The 19,818-nt window shown below is 36.2% G+C and overlaps 2 protein-coding genes across 5 annotated transcripts; one reads left to right on the top strand and one right to left on the bottom strand.

The window, feature by feature from the left end:
• Positions 1-1,499: 1,499 nt before the first annotated feature.
• On the top strand, positions 1,500-1,865 carry LOC117273312 (uncharacterized mitochondrial protein AtMg00810-like). The gene has a single exon (XM_033652461.2). It carries the CDS (start codon positions 1,500-1,502, stop codon positions 1,863-1,865), a length of 366 nt encoding a protein of 121 aa, XP_033508352.2.
• A 3,831-nt stretch (positions 1,866-5,696) lies between these two features.
• On the bottom strand, positions 5,697-19,451 carry LOC104119818 (methyl-CpG-binding domain protein 4-like protein). 4 transcript variants are annotated; one of them, XR_011414494.1, is made up of 7 exons: positions 17,085-19,450; positions 15,113-15,309; positions 14,873-14,997; positions 13,747-13,827; positions 10,124-11,683; positions 6,680-8,811; positions 5,697-6,586 (listed from the first exon to the last, which is right to left on the bottom strand). XR_011414494.1 is itself a non-coding variant. In XM_070196513.1 (4 exons), exons 2-4 carry the CDS (start codon positions 19,104-19,106, stop codon positions 14,892-14,894), a joined length of 2,325 nt encoding a protein of 774 aa, XP_070052614.1. In that variant the 5' UTR covers positions 19,107-19,128; positions 19,234-19,451; the 3' UTR covers positions 14,633-14,891. The 4 variants fall into 4 exon arrangements, 1 of the variants encoding a protein (XP_070052614.1); XR_011414493.1 differs by lacking the exon at positions 13,747-13,827; XM_070196513.1 differs by lacking the exons at positions 5,697-6,586; positions 6,680-8,811; positions 10,124-11,683; positions 13,747-13,827 and having other exon boundaries at positions 14,633-14,997; positions 17,085-19,128; positions 19,234-19,451.
• Positions 19,452-19,818: the final 367 nt, after the last annotated feature.

Genomic DNA, 19,818 nt, shown 5'->3' with positions numbered 1-19,818 from the left:
ACTCGAATCTGCGCTCTTAAGCCTTAAAAATCTCTTTTTTACCCTCCTCGATTTGCGTGCGCAGTCCGGACAGGTTTTCGAAAAGCTTTTATGTTGAAAACTAATGAAAATAAAAAATTTTGCCTTAAAAGTTAATTTTAGTTGACTTCGGTCAACATTTTTGGTAAACGGGCCCGGATCCGTGCTTTACCTATCCCGATAGGTCCGTATCGAATTATGGGACCTGGGTGTATGCCCGGAATCGAATTTTGAGGTCCCTAGCTTGAGTTATGAATTTTTGATGAAAATTAAAAGTTTGAAAATTGTTTGTTTTTAAGAATTGATTGATATTTGGTATTATTAGTATCGGGTCTGTATTTTGGTTCCGGAGCCCGGTACAGGTTCATTATGATATTTAAGACATGTCTATGAAATTTGGTGAGAAACGGAGTTGATTTGACGTGATTCGGACGTCCAGTTGAGGAAATAGAAATTCTAAAGTGTTCTTGAGAATTTCATTTGATTGGTGCTAAATTTAGAGTTCTAGGTGTTATTTTGGCGATTTGATCGCGCGAGCAGGTCCGTATGATGTTTTTAGACTTGCGTGCATGTTTGGTTTGGAGCCCCGAGGGCTCGGGTGCCATTCGGGCGATGCGCGAGTTGAGTTCAAACCTCAACAAGGCTGCTGGTGCACCAAATCTGGTGTGCCCGCACCTGCGAGCCTTTGGTCGCAGGTGCGAACGAAAGCCCCGCAGATGCGACCCAGGCCTGGACGTCGTTTCTCCGCAGATGCGGACTTTTCTCCGCATGAGCAGGACCGCAGAAGCAGAACCCTGTTCGCAGGTGCGGCTCCAGTTGGCCCAATCCTTCTCCAGAGGAGCGCATATCCCGTCCGTACATGCGGATGCGCAGGTGCGACCAAAGCACCGCAGGTGCGAAGGTCGCTCGGCAGTGAGCATTTATTTCAGACTCCAGCCATTTTTCTTCTTGTTTTCAATGGGATAGGAGGCCTAGGGCGATTTTTCAAAGACATTTTCTTCCCCAAATCATAGGTAAGTGTTCCTTAACTCGTTTCTTTCAATCTTTTACTTCATTTTACTAAAATTCAACCAAAAAAAACTAGAGTTTCATGGTAGAATTAGGGGTTAGTGTAGAAACTAGGAATTTCGGAAATTTGGGGATTTAGACCTCAATTTGAGGTCGGATTCCAAAACTAATTACATATACGGGCTCGGGGTGAATGGATAAAAGGATTTTGGTCCGAACCTCGGGTTTTGACCAAGCGGGCCCGGGGTCGATTTTTCGACTTTTTGGAGGAAAATTTGGGAAATTTAATTTATACAATATAATTGATTCCTTTAGCAATATTTGATATTATTGAGTCATTTTTAATAGATACGAGTGGTTTGGAGGTGAAATAACTAGAAGCACGAAGGAAATTTTTTCTATCTCAGAGAAAGTATATTCTTGACTTATTAGCAGAAACTGGTAAGTTGGCTGCTAAGCCTTGCAGTACTCCAATGGTTCCTACTTTGCATCTTATGAAAGATTATGGTGATCCATTTAATGAACCAGATAGATACATGAGGTTAGTTGGGAGATTAAACTATCTCAATGTAACTCATCCAGATATTACTTTTGCAGTAAGTATGGTTTGCCAGTTCATGTCCGCGCCCATAGTTAAACAATGGGAGGCTTTGGAGAAGATCCTATATTACTTAAAAAGATCTCTTGGACTTGGAATATTATACAGCAATCACAGTCATTCTCGCATTGATTGTTTTGTAGATGCAGATTGGGCTGGATCCAAGATTGATAGAAGATCTACTACTAGTTACTGTGTATTTGTTGGTGGAAACTTGGTATCATGGAGAAGTAAGAAATAGAATATTGTATCTCGGTCCAGTGAAGAATCTGAGTACAGAGCTATGGCACAATCAACATGTGAGATAATGTGGATACATCACCTTTTAACTGAAATTGGGTTGAAGCATCATACTCCATCAAAACTTCGGTGTGATAATCAAGTTGCACTCCATATTGCCTCAAATCTAGTGTATCATGAAATAACCAAACATATTGAAGTTGACTGTCATTTTATTCGTGAGAAGAGTTAGGAGAACTTGATTTCCACTGGCTACGTGAAGACAGGAGAGCAGCTAGCTGATTTGCTCACTAAAGCATTGAATGGCACTAGCTTGAGGGGGAGTGTTATAGCAGAGCAGCTAGCCGATTACCATTGTAACAAGCTGGGCATGATCAATATATATGCTCCAGCATGAGGGGGAGTATTACAGAATGAACCTAGACGCTTTACACAATGAACATAGATTATTTTTTAGTAGTATACATAACCCATATATAGATAGCAGATTTGTAGAAATCTCTTTTATTTCTTTCCTTAATTAGCACCTAATGTACTTGTATATATATGTATCACGACATGGAATAATACACAAATTTGATTCTTCCATACCTTATTAATTACAAAGTGCCATATCTTTACATCTCTAAAGTTCGCAAAATATATTAACGTGGGAATTCTGCTGATTTTATTTTTCCTTCGGGTGAGAGATTTTCATTTTCCTGAGTTAAAAAGGATGAAGTCTGCTTTTTTAATTTCCTTAGATATTTTCTATGCTCTTACTTTGTTGTCAAGTTTGGCATTTCTTCTTGATTTTATTTCTGGGGTTCTGAATAACTCTAATCAAGAATGTTAAAAGAGGAGGAATTTTAATTTTACTCAAGAAAGATTTTACTGAGTAGTACATTATTATTAGGTATGTCGTCACTTATAAAATTCCAGGGATGCAATCGCAATCAACGAATGCGACTTGTAAATCGTAATCCGCTTAAAATGTAATCTTATATGTGACATAGCATATGTGATTGAGTCGCATTCAGAAAACGCAATGTATAAATCGCAATCAATGAATGAGACTTATAAATCTCATTTGATGATGCGGCTTATAAATCGGGATCCTGGAATGCATCTTTTTAATCACAATCATGAAATGAGCTTATAAATTTATATCTCTAAAGTTCGAAAATTTATTAACGTGGGAATTCTGCTGAATGTTTTCCCTTCGGGTGAGAGATATTCATTTTCCTCGGTTATAAAGGATGAAGTCTGCTTTTTTTAATTTCCTTAGATATTTTCTATGCTCTTACTTTGCTGTCAAGTTTGGCATTTCTTCTTAATTTTATTTCGGGATTCTGAATAACTCTACTCAAGAATGTTAAAAGAGGAGGAATTTTGATTTTACTCAAGAAAGATGCTACTGAGTAGTACATCACCTGACTATTATCATGTATGACGTCACTTATAAAATTCCACATATGCAATCGCAATCAACGAATACAACTTAAAATGCAATCCGCATATATGACATAAATTGCAGTCTGCATATGTGACTGAGTCACAATCAGCAAACGCAACTTATTATCGCAATCGATATTGAATGAGACTTATAAAGTATTTAGTGAATGCGACTTATAAATCTCTAGCAGCGAATGAGACATATAAGCCGCAATCATTAAATGAGACTTATAAATTTATATCTCTAAAGATGGAAAAGTATAGTAAAGTGGGAATTCTGCTGAATTTTTTTTTTCGTCAGATTTGTATTTTCCTGGGTTAAAAAAGATGAAGTCTATTTTTTTAATTACTTTTGATATTTTTGTGCTCTTACTTTGCTGTCAAGTTTGGCATTTCTTCTTGATTTATAGAGAAGTAATATTCTACATCCATTTAGAACACAGGACGATTCAAGAGAAACTTAGTAGTAGCTAATTGGTCTTGACTTCTTGATAGTTAGGTTATTTTCATTAAGTTGACAGAATATGGTTCTTAAAAATAAATCAATATTTATGGTTTAACTCATTAAAGGTAAGGTATGACAATTGACTACAGCTCACTAATTTTAGTATGGCCGCCACCTTCTTCAACATGTTTTCAGTTGGATCGTGAGAGTTCTCAAAAGTCTTGGTAAAAGCTTGCCATATTTCATCGTGCTTCGATCGTAAAACAACACCCAAATTAATTCGTAACTGCATAATAACATGGGGATCATGATCGCATTTCTTTATATCTAACTTTTTCTGTTAACACTTAGCTAGACAATATTGCAATAGAAATAAAATAGAAGCAAATGGAATTTATTTCAAAAAAAGCAATTCTTTAACACAACAACATATAACATTGTTAACTAATATTGTTTAGTAGTAAGTAATAAATAATACTATACCTTTTGGTTGCGAAATGTTGTGTAAGTTGTAGAACTCCTGTGTGACAAAGGAAAAGAAATTAAAAATTGATTAGTTGCTTTAGGCATACTGTCAAACACCTTAGCTATAGTATGCACAGCGTTGTAGTAGAATATGCACCTCTGCAGAGAATATTCGTAAGAGGCATTTGAACAAATAATGCATATATAGAACTTTCAAAGGACATGAAGAAAGAACGGGAAAAAAAAGTATCATGCATCAAAAAATACAAAATGGTACACTTTAATTGAGAAGAAAAAGAACAAAAAGGCACAATCCGTAGAGAATTTCATAAGTGAAATGAAGATTTCTAAATCAGTAATCTCTATGACAAAGAGAATCAAACTTTTACTTACTCACTAAGTTGTATCGCATCAGGAGGAACAAAATATAGGCAAAAGACTACAAAGAATATGATTTACAACTACTGAAATCCATGCACAACACCTTAGTAAAATCGCCGGTGAGAGAGGGAAAGGGGTTCGGTATACATTTTTAGATGGTAAAATACGGTACGCGTGTTTTATCAAGAGGAAAACAGTATACCTGTTACGGAACAGTGCAGTATAATAGATTCGTAGTTTCAAATTTGTCGTGTTCTTCTCAGGTTTACAACACAATTTAATTTGCTTTTCACACGATTCTTTGGTGCAATGTTCGTCCACTCCAACTCACTTATATATAGTAGTAAAGTAATTTGACAATATTTAGCAATGAAATAAATAGTATTAAGACAAGAAAATAAATGTTGGATGAAGAACCTGACCAGTCCTTAATTGAATTCAAGCAAACTTAATTCTTTTCCAGGAAACTTGTGACAATTTTGTTCTTCCCTAATAGTTTTAAGTGAGATTAACCAAACCTTTTTTATTTTTTCAAAAAGAAGAAAATTAACTAAAGCTAAGGAAAGAAAATATACAAAACTAAAGTAGTTCAATGTTATAAATAGTAAACAAACATATTTATAGAGAAAAAGAAGACACATTAAATTATACAATGTATACTAATTTTTAAAACGACAAACCAAACGTTCAACAAGAAATAATATTTACATTGTAATCCATGCATTATTAATCCCTACGTAACTAATACCTACATAACTAATCCTTACATAATCAATACATGCATAACTGATTCTTGCCTAACTAATCCATGTATAACTAATCTCTAACTTATGTTCGAACCAAACAATCCCAAAGGTTTGGAACTATGCTCCATCAATGCAATTTTTAAGAAATATGCTCCATCGGTGTCTTACTTGTAGTGTCAATAAAAAGGACAAATAAAAAAAGAAAAATATAAGGTAAAATCACTTCCTTATAAAACTGTATTTTTCTGGAGAAAATGTAGTAGTCAAATATTCTTTTACCGAGTACAATCTAAGATATGCAACTAGACGTCTATACTCCAGCTTCTTTTATTAACGTATATTACTTATCAAAGCAATTAACTAGTATCAAACATTAACAATTTTCTTTAATTTATAAAAGTGCTTAATGAAAATTTACTCATTCTCCACAAAAAAACAAAAAAGATGAAAACAATTAGATATTTACACTATGCATGTCAACCGCTACTTCACCAGAGCATATCTCAAAATAGAAACAAATACATAGTCGTTAAGAAAACATAGTCGAAGTGTCAAGCTTCTATCCAGAAGCGGTTTCGGCGAACCAAATAGTTTTGACCAAAATTCTGTATTTGTGTTAAGAAACTCACAGACTATGTATAAATTGTTTATCCAGAATCCAGTAAACCTTTCGGGTCTCATATTTTGGCCGAGTTTACCGTACCTCCGTCCCCTATGTTAGGCGGCTGTAATATTTTGCTACATTCTACCGCTGTTACGCCAGAATAAAAGGTTCCACACGAGCTCCCGTTATGCGGCGTGGTGGACTCTTATTGTAGTGTGAGCCTTGAAAGTACCCGAAGTTAGGCAATCAGCATGAATTCCTTTAAATGGATCCCTCTTTTTTAATGATCGCTTTTTTTAGAATTCAGAACCTATAAACTCAAGATTCTGGATCCGCAGCTGCTTCTACCCACATACATACTTTACCTTTGCCTGTGGCACCAGCAAGTGTTCCATCCATATAAGGATGAGCAGCCAATCACTACGGATTAGTAGGCATATCATCACTTTGCAAAGTACACACAACCTTCTTCTCAACCGTAGAAATGATATCCACTCCACTTTTGTCATCATCAATCTTCTTTTCAACGTTATTAATATTGTCATCAATCACCTCTACTTTTTTGAGCTTTCCTTTTTCTTTTATGCTTCTGCTTTTCCTGAATCTTGCCAATGTACTCATATGAGTCATCCCAGCCCCAGATTCCTCTGTTCCAAAAGTGGATTAGATATTTTACAAGAAAATAGCTCTTTAAAAATGTAACACAGTTTTCTTGTGAACTTGAAAAGAATTTATGTTACCTTAATGTGGAAATATATTCACCATTTAGGTTGTTGTCGGGTATTAGGAACTTCTCATAGTTTTCTCCTCCAAATAGACCAATAGTATTTTCCAAGCTGTGTTAAACTTGAAATTACCAACGTAACTACTGATCAAGGAGATACCAAACAGTTGATAGAATCAAAACAGACAGTCAAGTTTCTCAAGAAAAGTAAGCAGAAGAACAGAACTGACAAGAGTGGTTTGATGCTTTTACTATGAAGACCTTTTCCTCTTAAATTTTCCTACAAAAACATCTTCACAAGAATATATACTTTCTAAAAGCATTAACAATATTCTTTTGAAACATTTCACTATCAAATATTTGTTTTGAAAGTACTTCTACGATTTGAAGTAATTTTGATATCTAAATTCACTGAATTATCAAATTTCATGACATACTAGTGAAGTTGAACATTTGATTTTTATTTCCTAAATAAGCAGCTTTTATTCCCTCTTTTCTGTCAAATTCTTAAAGCATTTCCTGTATGTAGGAAATTAGGAATCAAAGGGGCTTCACTAGTAGCACAAACTTTGTTGTTGCAAGAAAACTCCCACAAGGTGTAAAGCACGCGGAATGAATTGGACCGCCATGTCTAATAGTTGTCAACGATTTTGGTTGATCTCTGCTAATACTCCTCAAGTCCCACACAGAGAAAGTCCTATCTACAAAGCTTGTAACTGCAATATTAGGATCATCTGACATGCAATGTATCGTATTGATTCTCTCTTCGTGCAATCCCCATAATGATAATAGTGTGCTAGCCCTTAAATCAAATATTTTTAACACTCCACAACTTCGTCACCAAAATATAAACAGTTTACGTGCTCTACTCGATGACATGTGGAATATATTGCATAAATATCCTGATATACGTTGATCATAACTTGAAGTAAATATCTGCAAGTACATATGCAAGAAATGTCGAACTAATTAACTACTATGATCAATAACCACACTAGAGACATGAAGATGATGTTATATATGAAAATTGAAATAGCTCATATGCTGTACATGAATAGCTTTTCATTTTCACTGTCAGTTCTCACATATTTTGGGTTTTAGTTAGATTATTATTACAATAGTCATCACAATTTTTTAAAGTCCTAAAGAAAATTGAAAGAGGAAAAGTTAAATCGAACTTTAAAGGCTTTATGCCAAGCATTACTATGAAATTATATGTCACTAAAAAAACAGGAATTAGCTATGAAAGTTATCGCTAATCTATCACTAAATAGGCTGTAGCTAATAAGATTTTTTGATCATCCGTCATTAATTAGGATTAGCACCCGATTCTTTAGTTTAGCAACTGAATTTGTCTGTCGCTAATTCCTTCTTTTTTTTGTACTTTCCACTTCACTATTTTGATCAGCCAGCTAAGATAATGCAGCAACAATTCAACTTCCTACAAGGTGACTACTTATGTGTAAATATACAGATAGTCCCCACATATATTTCACTTCTAACAAACGTAGTGCAATTCTTTTTCTTTCTTTTGGGTACTTACAAAAACACTATAAAGTTAAAGCTTGTTCGCACCAATTACTAGTTAGCAGAGAAATCTGAAGATTAATATAATCCGACAGACAATAGTATGAATCTTAATTAAGTACTCATAAAAATAGAAAAGCAAAACAGAGTTATCACCTTCAACATGGAGAATGGCTCAATTGAAATTCCAGATATTTTGGAATGGTGAGGTTGAAACAGATAAATTCCAATGTCCCCGTTCTCCTCTTCAAAATCCACATTCCATAGCCCAAAATAGCCAAGCTCATCGCCTACAACAATTACTTTCATATTCGCTGCGGAAGAAACTTCACAGCTGAAATGGCACCTTTCACTATTTGTGTTCTTCCATTGGGGTTCAACTCTAACCTTTCCAGATCAACTTGCCGATCAGTAAGTGTTGTATCCAATAGCGGATCATGTCTTCTCAAACTTCTTATTGTTTTAACCATACCATCGCACGAAAATTCCTCACAAGTAGAAGACTTTTTAGATAATTTCATTGCGTCAATTTTATCACTGAGGCCATCACTCAATTCTGGTGGCATTCCTTGACTTCTACGAGATATGCGGCGAATAATACTTGTCGCTTCAACTTCATCTCTACAATCGAATTCATCATACACATAAAATTAATCAGAACTGGAAAATGATATGCATGTCTATCTACTGGTTCGGGGTACTGAATAATTAAGAGTTTAATAGTACAACAATGCAAACAGTACCGACTGATGTTATTATTTTGGAGAAAGAACGAGATATATAGAACCTTTTGCTTCTTTGCCGCTTGGAAGCTGCTCTTTCGTTATCTGCCATTGCTAATGATTAAGTGAACACGAGAAAGGTCACTCAACAAACAAAGGAGAGGAGCGATGCAGGAGTTGAGGAGAGGAGTAATTAATATGCCGTAAAAGATCAATAGTTTGTAGGAGAGAATACCAAAAGTCATTTGATTAATTGTCTGAATCTTAATCAGTTCCTATCATGCTTCCCAAAGAAGTTCACGAATGAATGAACATAAAGCAATTCCTCTTGGGAACAAATTAGCTCGTTACATTTATATTAAAATCCTTTTCTACTTGTTAAAGCATACAATGGAAAAGGCACTTGAACAAACTGCCTGCCAAGTTTGCCTTAACAGCAGATTGAGCATAGCATATTCGTCATGCTTCCCCAGAACAATAAATGCTATGCTCAATCCGCTGTTAAGGCTGGCCTGTACAAGCACACTCTTCAACTTTCCCTAGATCCGCTGTTCAGAATTTTGAGGAATTGGGTCTTCTTCCACATTCAGATGGGAGTTGGAAACTACTTCCCCGAAGGTATTCCGAGCTTGCCTTAAACTTAGACAAACACTTCAGAAAACCACAAAAATAAGAAACAGAAGCAAAAGCTATTGAAAGCTCTATCCCCGATCAACGTGTAAATCTTTCCCATTTCCATCGTGCTTAATTTCACATATATTGTCCAGAGCTTCACCTCGAGAGAACCCTAAGATTAGTGCAGATTAATAGTATTTTATATGCTAATTTGATTTCTATTAGAGGTTTATTAACTCATTTTCCTCTCTAGTTCGATATAGGTGCTTGGAGATGTTATTGAGTCCCTTGCTGGGTCGATCTTCATTTCAGAGCATACAAACTCTTCTGGAACCATTGATTACACCTCATATAAATAAACATCTAAAAACCCAGTCACTGACTAAGAAACAGCAAGTTTTATCTTATGAACTCCAACACCAAAATTCTCTTAGGTCAATATGCAAAGTCGCCAATCATGTATATATAAACATCTCCCAAAGGCAAAAACAAAGCCTTCAATTATAAAAGCTAATATCATCACAGGAGGTGAGAACTGCTTTGCTTACTGTCTAAAATGCAGCTTCAATATAGATATAAAGACTTCAGATAAGTACCTCTGCAAGGGTTGGCAACATCGCTTTCATCCTTGAAGTTCTTCACTTCAGTTGTAGCTCAAAAATGATTTGACTGAAGTAACCGCATGTAATCTTTATCATTCACATATATCAGCCAATTCAATGTCATACTGGAGCCATGAGTCTGGCGCCTGGCGGTACTGGAGGCCTAGCCTATTTCCCAGAGCTGCATCGACAAAAGGCATGAACACAGAAACTTTTTAAGCGTTGGAATCACAACAAGGAAGTCTAAATGATGTGCATTTTCAGCAAGGACTTGTATATAACCCAAATATGGTGGAACAATGAGTCTTCCCTTTTCACCAACAGGCAAACCTGAACAACTTGTAAGGTTATAGTTTAGCAACGCCTAAGGGACAGTAGAATAGAGTGCTTAAGATATAAAGGAAATGGTTTCAGTCTATGAAAATGATTACCTTCAATGACAATGTTCATTGTTCAATACCTTTACCATTTTCTTGTCACCTGATCAAAGACAGGCAAAATAAATTTAAAGAGATATTTATGTACAGATATCAAAAGTTTTCAGATGGGGCTTACCTTGCCACTTCTTACATTCTTGAAATCATTTATACCTCTCAAGAAGAAAATTTAAAAATCAATTTTGCCTCTTCAGATTCATCTTTGCACTATCCACTTTCCTCCTCCTCGTTGTAGTTTATTCTCTGCTATTACAAAATCTACCAGACCCTTCTTTTCATTTCCTGCTTGGAATGTAACCTGACCATTCTTTTTTGACGGAACCAAAAAGGTCGATTATTGATGCAAATCAAAAGTAAGCAACTCAACCTTGATTTGGGTTCTTCTAATATTCTCCACTCTTAATGAAAGTATAAAGTTTAGGCAAATTCAATTATGGACGTCTGTCCTTTATTCTTCTTTTGATTGTTTTCAGGCTTGAGAACTTAAACTCTCTTATCTCGTGGATACTGGTCATTGTTCAGAAGGCTTCTTATAGTCTGTCCATTAAGATGTATTGCACTGCTATGATTTATGTGATCATTCTGGTTATCCTGTGTCTATGAACTCACAGGAAGCAAAAAAAGGTATTAACCAAAAGGATGTTCTACAAATTAAGGGCCAAAAACGAAGAATATAATAACCTAGAATGACAAAAACGGACAAAAACTTCCAAAAAGAAACGGCACAACAAAATGAAACGAAGAACAGAAGGAAAAGGCCCAGCATAATCTACCCGAGTATAAGTTACTCTCAGACAGGATTTACAACATTTCATATCATTACCCTCCCTTAACTTCGAGCGGGAAAGGGATGATAGTGATTTTTTTTTTTTTTGATAAGGATGATAGTGATAAAAGTATTTCAGTGCAAAGGTTACCACAACAATGAGGACCAATATTGGTAAGAACAAGCATCAGTCGAAATGGGAGTTGGCTTATAGTAATTCTAGTCAAGGAATGAGTCATCCCCAGAGAAATAATAAAAGCGATAAATTGAGCCTAATTTACCAGACAGACGGTGCTTTGAAAAGCCTTACCTTTCTTTTGTCCTTGCTGGTGGAACCATTCTTGCAAACATCTAGCAGATAATTAAAGCTCTAAGTCAATGAGAACTCCATTTGTTCATCATGGCGCAAATAGTGCACAGCGAGAGGAAACAAAAGATGAATGTTTAATATGGATGGTTAAGGATTGCTGTAAGAGGATAATCTTGACAAGTGCAAATAAAAGGAACCTTTTCTGTAAGCTTCAAATCCCCCATAGTACCTTTTCAAGATCTGATGGTATGAACATATCTATGTGCCTTTAACTCACACAAACAATGCCGAATCAAATATACTAAGACAACAAAAGTGCATCACAGTCATTGTATCAAAATAAGAGCATTTAGTAAAAGCTCAAACAGAACGTGACTAACAATTTAAAAATTGTTATTTGAGTTCAGGAGCAAAACACATTCATTTGCTATAGAAGGAAATGAGCGCGCGCTAATCTAATAAGACTTACTTAAGAAACATACAGAATCTCCAGAATTTATTTGCAAACTTAAGTAAATACAAGCCTTTAGTGTATGGATGATGTGAATGTTCCTGTCTCCTCGGCTATATAGTACAAGCCTATAGAACAGAAGGTAAGGTCGTATGAGGTGCACATTCCTGATGCTTCAAAAGACCACCAAGATCCAAACTCTAAGGAACCAATATCCTAAAGGTTCCAAACCTTCCAAAAGTGATAGGTATGTGTTGCTTCTTGACATGAAAGCTCCTTAAGCACACAATTAGGGATATCCTAGTTTCCTTATATATAGTTGGCCAAATACATAAAAGACAGGAAGAGACTATATCTTTTTTCAGCTGAGAAGTTGAATGATGTTGTGGTACATACTAAGATATGATATGCTATGCACATGGATTTCTTCCTGCTAACATTCTTACAACTATTTTTCGTTTACTCTTAAATCAAGCTCTTTCTGACTACAAGTATCATAAGTTCTACAAACTTGATATTTCTACTATCTGGGGCAACAGTAGAGGGGGTTCCTATTCAGTCAAAGAAAGCTATCACAACATGAGCTCTAACAAAGCTTTGATTGACCAGTGGCCATGGAAAGTGGTCTGGAAGACAAAAATTCCCCCTAAGGTTAGTGGTTTCTGTTGGATAACACTACAGGGTGCTTGCCTAACTCAGGATAACCTTCTCAGAAGGGGTTTCCAACTTGCCAACAGATGCCGTATGTGCCTTAGCAATCATGAAACAATCAATCACCTGTTCCTCCACTGTACAGTTGCAGCAGACATTTGGTCGATGTTTATTTCACTTTTTGGTCTACATTGGACTATGCCTCGGAATGTCAGGGATGCCTTTGTGAGCTGGAGCTCCTGGAAAGTTGAGAAGTCCATCAAGAGAATCTGGTCTATGGTTCCTGCTGTTATTTTGTGGTGCATATGGACAGAGAGGAATCAAAGATGCTTTGATGGCATTTCAACTGCCAGACACAAACTTAAGGCTAGATGTTTAGTTTTACTTTTTTGCTGGGTGAACCACACCCCTGCGTATAACCCTGACCTTTTCTTGGACTTTATCAGCTCCATAGTATTGTAATAGGTTTTTGTCCTTCCTAGGAGCTGATATCTCCTTTTCTTTTGTAATCATTGCATCTTCTGGATGCATTTTAATTAATATACAACTTACTTCATCAAAAAAAAAAACTTGATATTTCTACTATCTAATTCCATGATGGGAGGGAAGGGAGATTGGTAGAGTCAAATCACATAACTGCCCGGAGATACACCAATTATCGACTACGTATAGATCTATCACATGCTTTAAAAACAAGAAGTGAATCTTCAAATCTGAATAAGTTGGTTCACTATCAAAAGATAGGCAGCCAGGCTATTGACACTCTGCGTCTTAAAAGTTGATATGCTGCGACGAAATATCTAATAATCTACTCAAGTAGGTTAGTTGATGCATTTCATATAAACAATAGGCTCATGAACCAATATATACCTATATTAATTGTTCAGAAGACTGAGAAGTTCTTCCAACTATTAGAAACATCGACTGCAAACGCAGTATCACTTGCAATATGGCTGATAATTTACCAATTAACTTATAATGCAAAAGCTAAACTGACCATACCTTCTTTTAGCAAATCATAAAGAGTGACCATATCAACACCACGTAGAAAAGGTCCTTCCCACTTAATAATTGATACCATGCCTAATAGATAGAATCATAGGATTCACTAATTATCCAGAAAAGCAACAGCATGAGAAACCAGATAAAATTATAATCAACTGTTACTTTATGATAAGCTTGCTAACACAAACCCAATATCAGGTTTGTACTCCCAAATCCAGTACAGCTTCGCAATTTGACTACCCAAATAGAACAGGTTAGTTTTGGTTGGAGATTCAATCCTTATATCAGAAAAACCAGATCCCCAAATAACTAAAGTGCATGTTCAACCAATTCAAGAAAAATATTATTTATTAACCTAGAAATACAATTGAGTACTAACTAGTAATTAGACATCCTAAAAAGAGTAACACCAATTCAAAAAAAAAAAAACAATTCAAAAATTGCAACAGATAGAAACTAATATCTGGAGCTAAGAAACAGACAATCGAAGAATTGAGAGCATTTAGCCGCATTGGGTCCGTTGAGAATTGCGGTCCAGGAAGGAGCTTACCGCTTGACTAATATCACCTTAAACTATTTTTCAATTACAGTGCTAATTCGCACAGAGTTCATAAAGATGTTGGTTTAGAATACACAGTAATTCTATCGTGAATTTTGTAATTCAATTTTGTTTAAACAATAATTCAAATACACGCTTTCAAGAATCTACTCCTGAATGTGCATGTAAATAACAGGTCCTAATATTAACTTGCATGCACAGAATCAACCAAGAAAATATCCACACACACAAAAAAAAAAAAAAAAAGCGTGCTCATCGTACTTCATACTGTAGATTTGGTTAGACGTAACAAAGAAAGAGAAAGAAAAAATCACAAGAAAGTAATTCTATAGAATGTCGATGGTTTTTTTGTCACTTCAAAACAAAGTCCCAAACATTACATTGTACAACAGCTAAAAATTAGAATCTCCACAATTCCCCTGCCCCACCCTTTGCCATCTAATATAGTAGTAAAAATTCAAAAGATGTAACCGACCCCCCAAAATGTGCCACCTACTACTGAGACCTATTGTCCATAACACTATGCATCGAGCTTTTTGCTATTAACTTATAGTCCATGAATACCTTGAGACGGAGCCACATCTTAAAGTTCATGGAGGAATTCCCAATATTTGTTTAGCATATGATCATCTGGATGTACTTGATGCCACTTGCCCGTACAAAATATTGCATATGCATCAACTGCATACCTGGAAAGTTAAGAGAAGCAAAAGAGTTGTCAAGTCAGTTTCTCTTTTGTGATGACAAGTTAAAATCCATTAGTTGTGTGCTACAGTGCAAAGCTCATTGTATATATTCCCTTACTTGCCAATACCATTAAGATGTGTCACATGAGTCCAACTTTCTCCCAGATATTCTTGAGAGAGCTTTTGAATCATTCGTGCTCTCTTTTTATGTATTCCTAAAGGTCGTATCAACTTTTCAATATCCTCCGGAGCAACCTCTGTAGCAGCCGCTGCATTTGGACAGAGTGTGAAAAACTCTGATAGGACTCTGCAAACCTATGTTCGTTGTGGGCAAGTGTTAGTAGGAATCCATATCCAACAAACATCTCTGGGAAGCTGAAACGGAACTCAGATATTCTTTCAAATAATATTCGGTATACTTATAAGTAGAATCCTGGGAACAAAGCTATTACACCAAATTTAAGACTCAATAACTATATAGCTCTCATGCTTCTTCAGGAGTATCTGCGCAGTTCACTTCTAGTCAACAAGCAACCAAATTGCAGAAGAAGGGGAATGCTAAGGTAATCCTATCTTCTTTCCTAAAGCTTTCAATAATGCTCATATTTTTGTGGTTTTATGCTGTTATGGTGTACATTTTTGTAGATAGGTACAACCCAGTCCTCATCTTTTCTAAGTCCACATCTTATTAGTCCAAGCATCTTCTCGTCAAGATGAGTTTGACGATAGCTACCTTTCTTCCTTGTTAAACCCTAAAAAGAAGTATTATGTGGGCACTGTAAAATGATTGAAAAATGAGCCAAATGATATCAAAGAGAGACTTTCTCTTGCTTTCCCTGTCAGAAAAAATATGAATATACCATATATGTCAGCAAGTGTTAACGTGGATCATGCTCATGTTCTAAACAGTAAGCTACCTTTCAAAGCAGCTAAGTGTTTATTGGCTGCCCCATACAAAATTGCCTTATTTAGTAAGTTTAAAAACAATCTTTGATCATGAAATAAATTTCAAAGTTTGGTCAGACGGGGCAAAGCACGTTTGACAATGTTCTTCAAGGAGGACATCCTCCTTTTTATGTGCGGGCTATGAAATACTCCCTCTGTCCCAATTTATGGTATACTCTTTACTTTTTAATTTGTCCCAAAAAGGATGTCACTTTTCTATATTTAGAAACAATTTAACTTTAAAAACTCAATTCTACCCTTAATAAGATGATTTATAGCCACACAAATATGAAATGTCTAAGGCTTGTTTTAGACCACAAGTTTCAAAAGTCTTCTTTTCTTTCTTACCCTCTGTGTAAAGTCAAACTGTGCCACATAAATTGAAATGAAGAGAGTAACAAACTCTGTCATGATATTTAATGCTTTTTCATTATAAATAAATTCAATTGGACAAAGTATTTAACTTACACATTGTCCATAACTAATGCAAAACAATAAAAAGATCCCCAATGATACTTCAGTTTTGATGCTTGGGCCTATCCTTGCCTATGTTCCATTATGTTGCTGGGATGGTAGTTCCTTCATGGAAAGGCATTCAGAACATCAGAAACATTTACATTTGTCAAGTAGCTGATATTTTGACACAATAATTTTACTAATAAACTGCCTATATATCCCCTTTTTGAGAATGGAAATCTGCCTAAGATACCCTTTTTGGGTCTAAAAATTGTTTGCTTCCTAATTGTCCATTGGATGCTGCTGTCACTGTTTCTAATGTAATTATGAGGAATAAAACGCGTTAACATGGCTTATGAGCACAACAATGCCAGAAAAGACCAAGAATACACCTTTTGTTCATGTTCCGTAACTTAATATACAGGAAACTTTATCTAGCCAGATAAACCAAACATCTCAAGAATCAGCGACAGCTTAAATTTCAGCTCATCATCTTTCAAACCATAATACCAAACAAATGTGATGCCACACAGAATTCAATCAATTCCTACAATGTGAACAAGACAATGCAAATATTTTACCTCCCTACTTCATGACAACTTTATTTACGAACAACTTTATTTACGAACAATCATAAGTTTGCTGTCTGCTTAGGAATGATTAAGAAAGGGAACAGTGGCTACAATTACCTGCAAGCCAGTGGTGCAATTTAGAAGCATACAGATAACCAACACCCTCCAAGGATCATGAGCATGGTCTTCTTGCAGGAGACTGAAATGGGATCGGGGAGGTATCCATGTGTTATCTTCAGTCCTCCTTAAATAAGCCTTGTCTCTCTTCTGGGCAGCAGAGAGATAATTTTTCCGCTTTTTTGAGTCTGTTCCACCTCCTACCGTGCTGATCACTGCATTCTCTTTTTCACAATGTGCATTATGGAAGTAGGGAGAAACCTTTCTCCCAGTGACGCACTTCTTTGAGGGCGAGTTTGGTCTATCCTTCCCTACCTTTATTTCTTCTCCTACTTCTGAGTTATCAAAGTAAGGGGAAACCACTCGAACTTTGGCTCGTGATTTTTTGTCAGTTTTTTCATCTTTTTTCCTCACACGCTTTAGAGTCCTTCCTTTCTTCATTTCGGTTTCTCCATTCTCCGAGAGACAAGGTTTCGGGTTTTTTGAGTCAGTTCCACCTCCTACCATGCTGATCACTGCATTCTCGTTTTCATGATGTGCATTAAGAAAGTAGGGAGAAACCTTTTTTCCAGTGATGCAGCTCTTTGAAGGCGAGTTTGGTCTATCCTTCCCTGCGTTTATTTCGTCTCCCACTTCTGAGTTAACAAAGTAAGGGGAAATAACTCGAACTTTGGCTTCTGACTTTTTGTTACATTTTCCATTTCTTTTCGTCACACGTTTTAGGGACCTTCCTTTCTTCATTTCAGTTTCTATGTTGTCTGAGCTCACGAAGTAGGGGGAAACAACTCGTACGTTCTGTTCAACGCATTCATCATTTACCTTGTCACAATTTGAAACACAAACTCTTTTTGTCTCAATTATGGTTTCATCCATCAGATTCTGAGATATGCAGGGTCTGCTACCTTCTTTCCCAAGAAGTGACAAATGACTCTCAGATCCAGTCATAGAGCCAGATATTGAAGCCTTTTGGATTGTTTTCATCCTATGAGAGAAAGGACTACAAACTTGTGACCCAATGGCATTCTTGTCATCTTCAGTTCTCCTTTTAACAGAACTAAAGTTTCCACTTTTGTATGCAAACTGTGAAAAGAGATCATCAATACTAGTAGCTACAACATTATCACCACGCTTTACCGGCAACGAAGCAACAGTAGTACATCCCTCATCTAAATCACCAGATTGTTTAATATCCTTCTCATTAATATCTTTGCTTGTCACTTCCCACTTGGTATTAGGAGGACCATTCAGGACGGGGTTCACATCCATTTCCCTCTTATCTGGATTTGCATCTGTTTCATAAGTAGAACCAAGTCCGTTTCCTGCTCTCGCATCAGCGATACCATGTTTAGCATTTCTCTTTTTCTTCCTTTTGTTACTCTTCTGATGCATTTCCAAAGTAACCTCCACGCACTCAGTCTTGATAGGCTTCACACACAAATCAGAATTAATAGCTTCATCAGATTTACTACTTCCATTCTCCTCACAGTCAGGCACTTTCTTGAAATATGGAGAACAGCTTGCCATCTTAACTTGCTCTTCAGGACCCTTAATGTCACAATAATTCTCTCTCTGCTTCTTCCTTTTCAATTTTCTCCTCTTTATTCCTTTATTATTCCGCTCCAGAACCAGCATAACATCATTACTGATACCATCGATACATACATCCTCATTACTGGTTTTTGCTTCAGTAGAAACATATTTATCACAACTCAGAGCCGTATTCCTTTTTCTTCTCGCTTTCCTCCTCTTTTTCCCATTATTATTATGCTCCATATATACACATACATCCTGCATATCATCATTACTGATTTTTGCTTCTGTAGAAACATTATTATCACAACTCAGAGCCCTATTCGTTTTTCTTCTCCCTTTCCTCCTTTTTTTTGCTGTTGTATTTGAAAATCCGTCACGAGATTGATTTACCGAGAATGCCATCCCCAATTTCTCATAATTTATCGTCTTTCTATTTTTAACTTCAATTGTTTGTCCAGAAATCGCACAGACACTCTCGGTAGGCTCCATATCTGAGTCTCTATTGTGTTATCTTTTCACCACAAAAAGTTGAAACAAAAATCAAACCCAGTTCTCAAACAAAAAACTCAGTAATTCTAAGGGAAACCCCAGAAAAGGGCTCAGAGAAGAACCTAACCTGCAAAAGTGAACACCGGCGCTTCGGACGGTGGAATTAGGCGCAAAAATCGAAGTGGGTTAGAATATTCTAGCGCTTCTCTGATTTTTCTTTTTTCCTAATATATCAAAAGAAAACATTTTTATCGGATGTCCCCGAAAGGACCAAAAGAAAACATAAGTTCATGAAATTATAATCTCTAATTCTTAAAAAACAAAATTCAGCTTCCCGAGGCTCATTGTTTAAAGTTCCTATATGGGAACTGGGTTTGATTTTTATATGTGTGTGTACGGGTAAAATCGAGTTCGGTGTTCGATCTAGCTTGAAAAATGGAGGGTCAAGGTCGGTACATCTGTAATAGGGTAAAAATCGAAGTTCAAGGTTTGATCTGACATACAACATGGTCAGCCGAAGGCGGAATATAATATTCAAGATCGGACCCAAAGCATCATCAAAACTAGCCATCGAAATTATCACATTTGCCCTCGAGTCTACCGAAGGCGTAACCGGTCATGTTTCTAACGATCTCGGAGAAAGCTCTGCCAACTCATCCGACAAGGGTCTGTGATTCTTGTCATTAACCGATCATTATGGCAGAAATCACGG

This window comes from Nicotiana tomentosiformis, chromosome 2 (genome assembly GCF_000390325.3).
Source record: "Nicotiana tomentosiformis chromosome 2, ASM39032v3, whole genome shotgun sequence".
Lineage (NCBI taxonomy): Eukaryota > Viridiplantae > Streptophyta > Magnoliopsida > Solanales > Solanaceae > Nicotiana > Nicotiana tomentosiformis.
The sequence above is the reverse complement of the archived record's forward strand: the minus strand, read 5'-3'. Positions and strand labels throughout refer to the sequence as shown.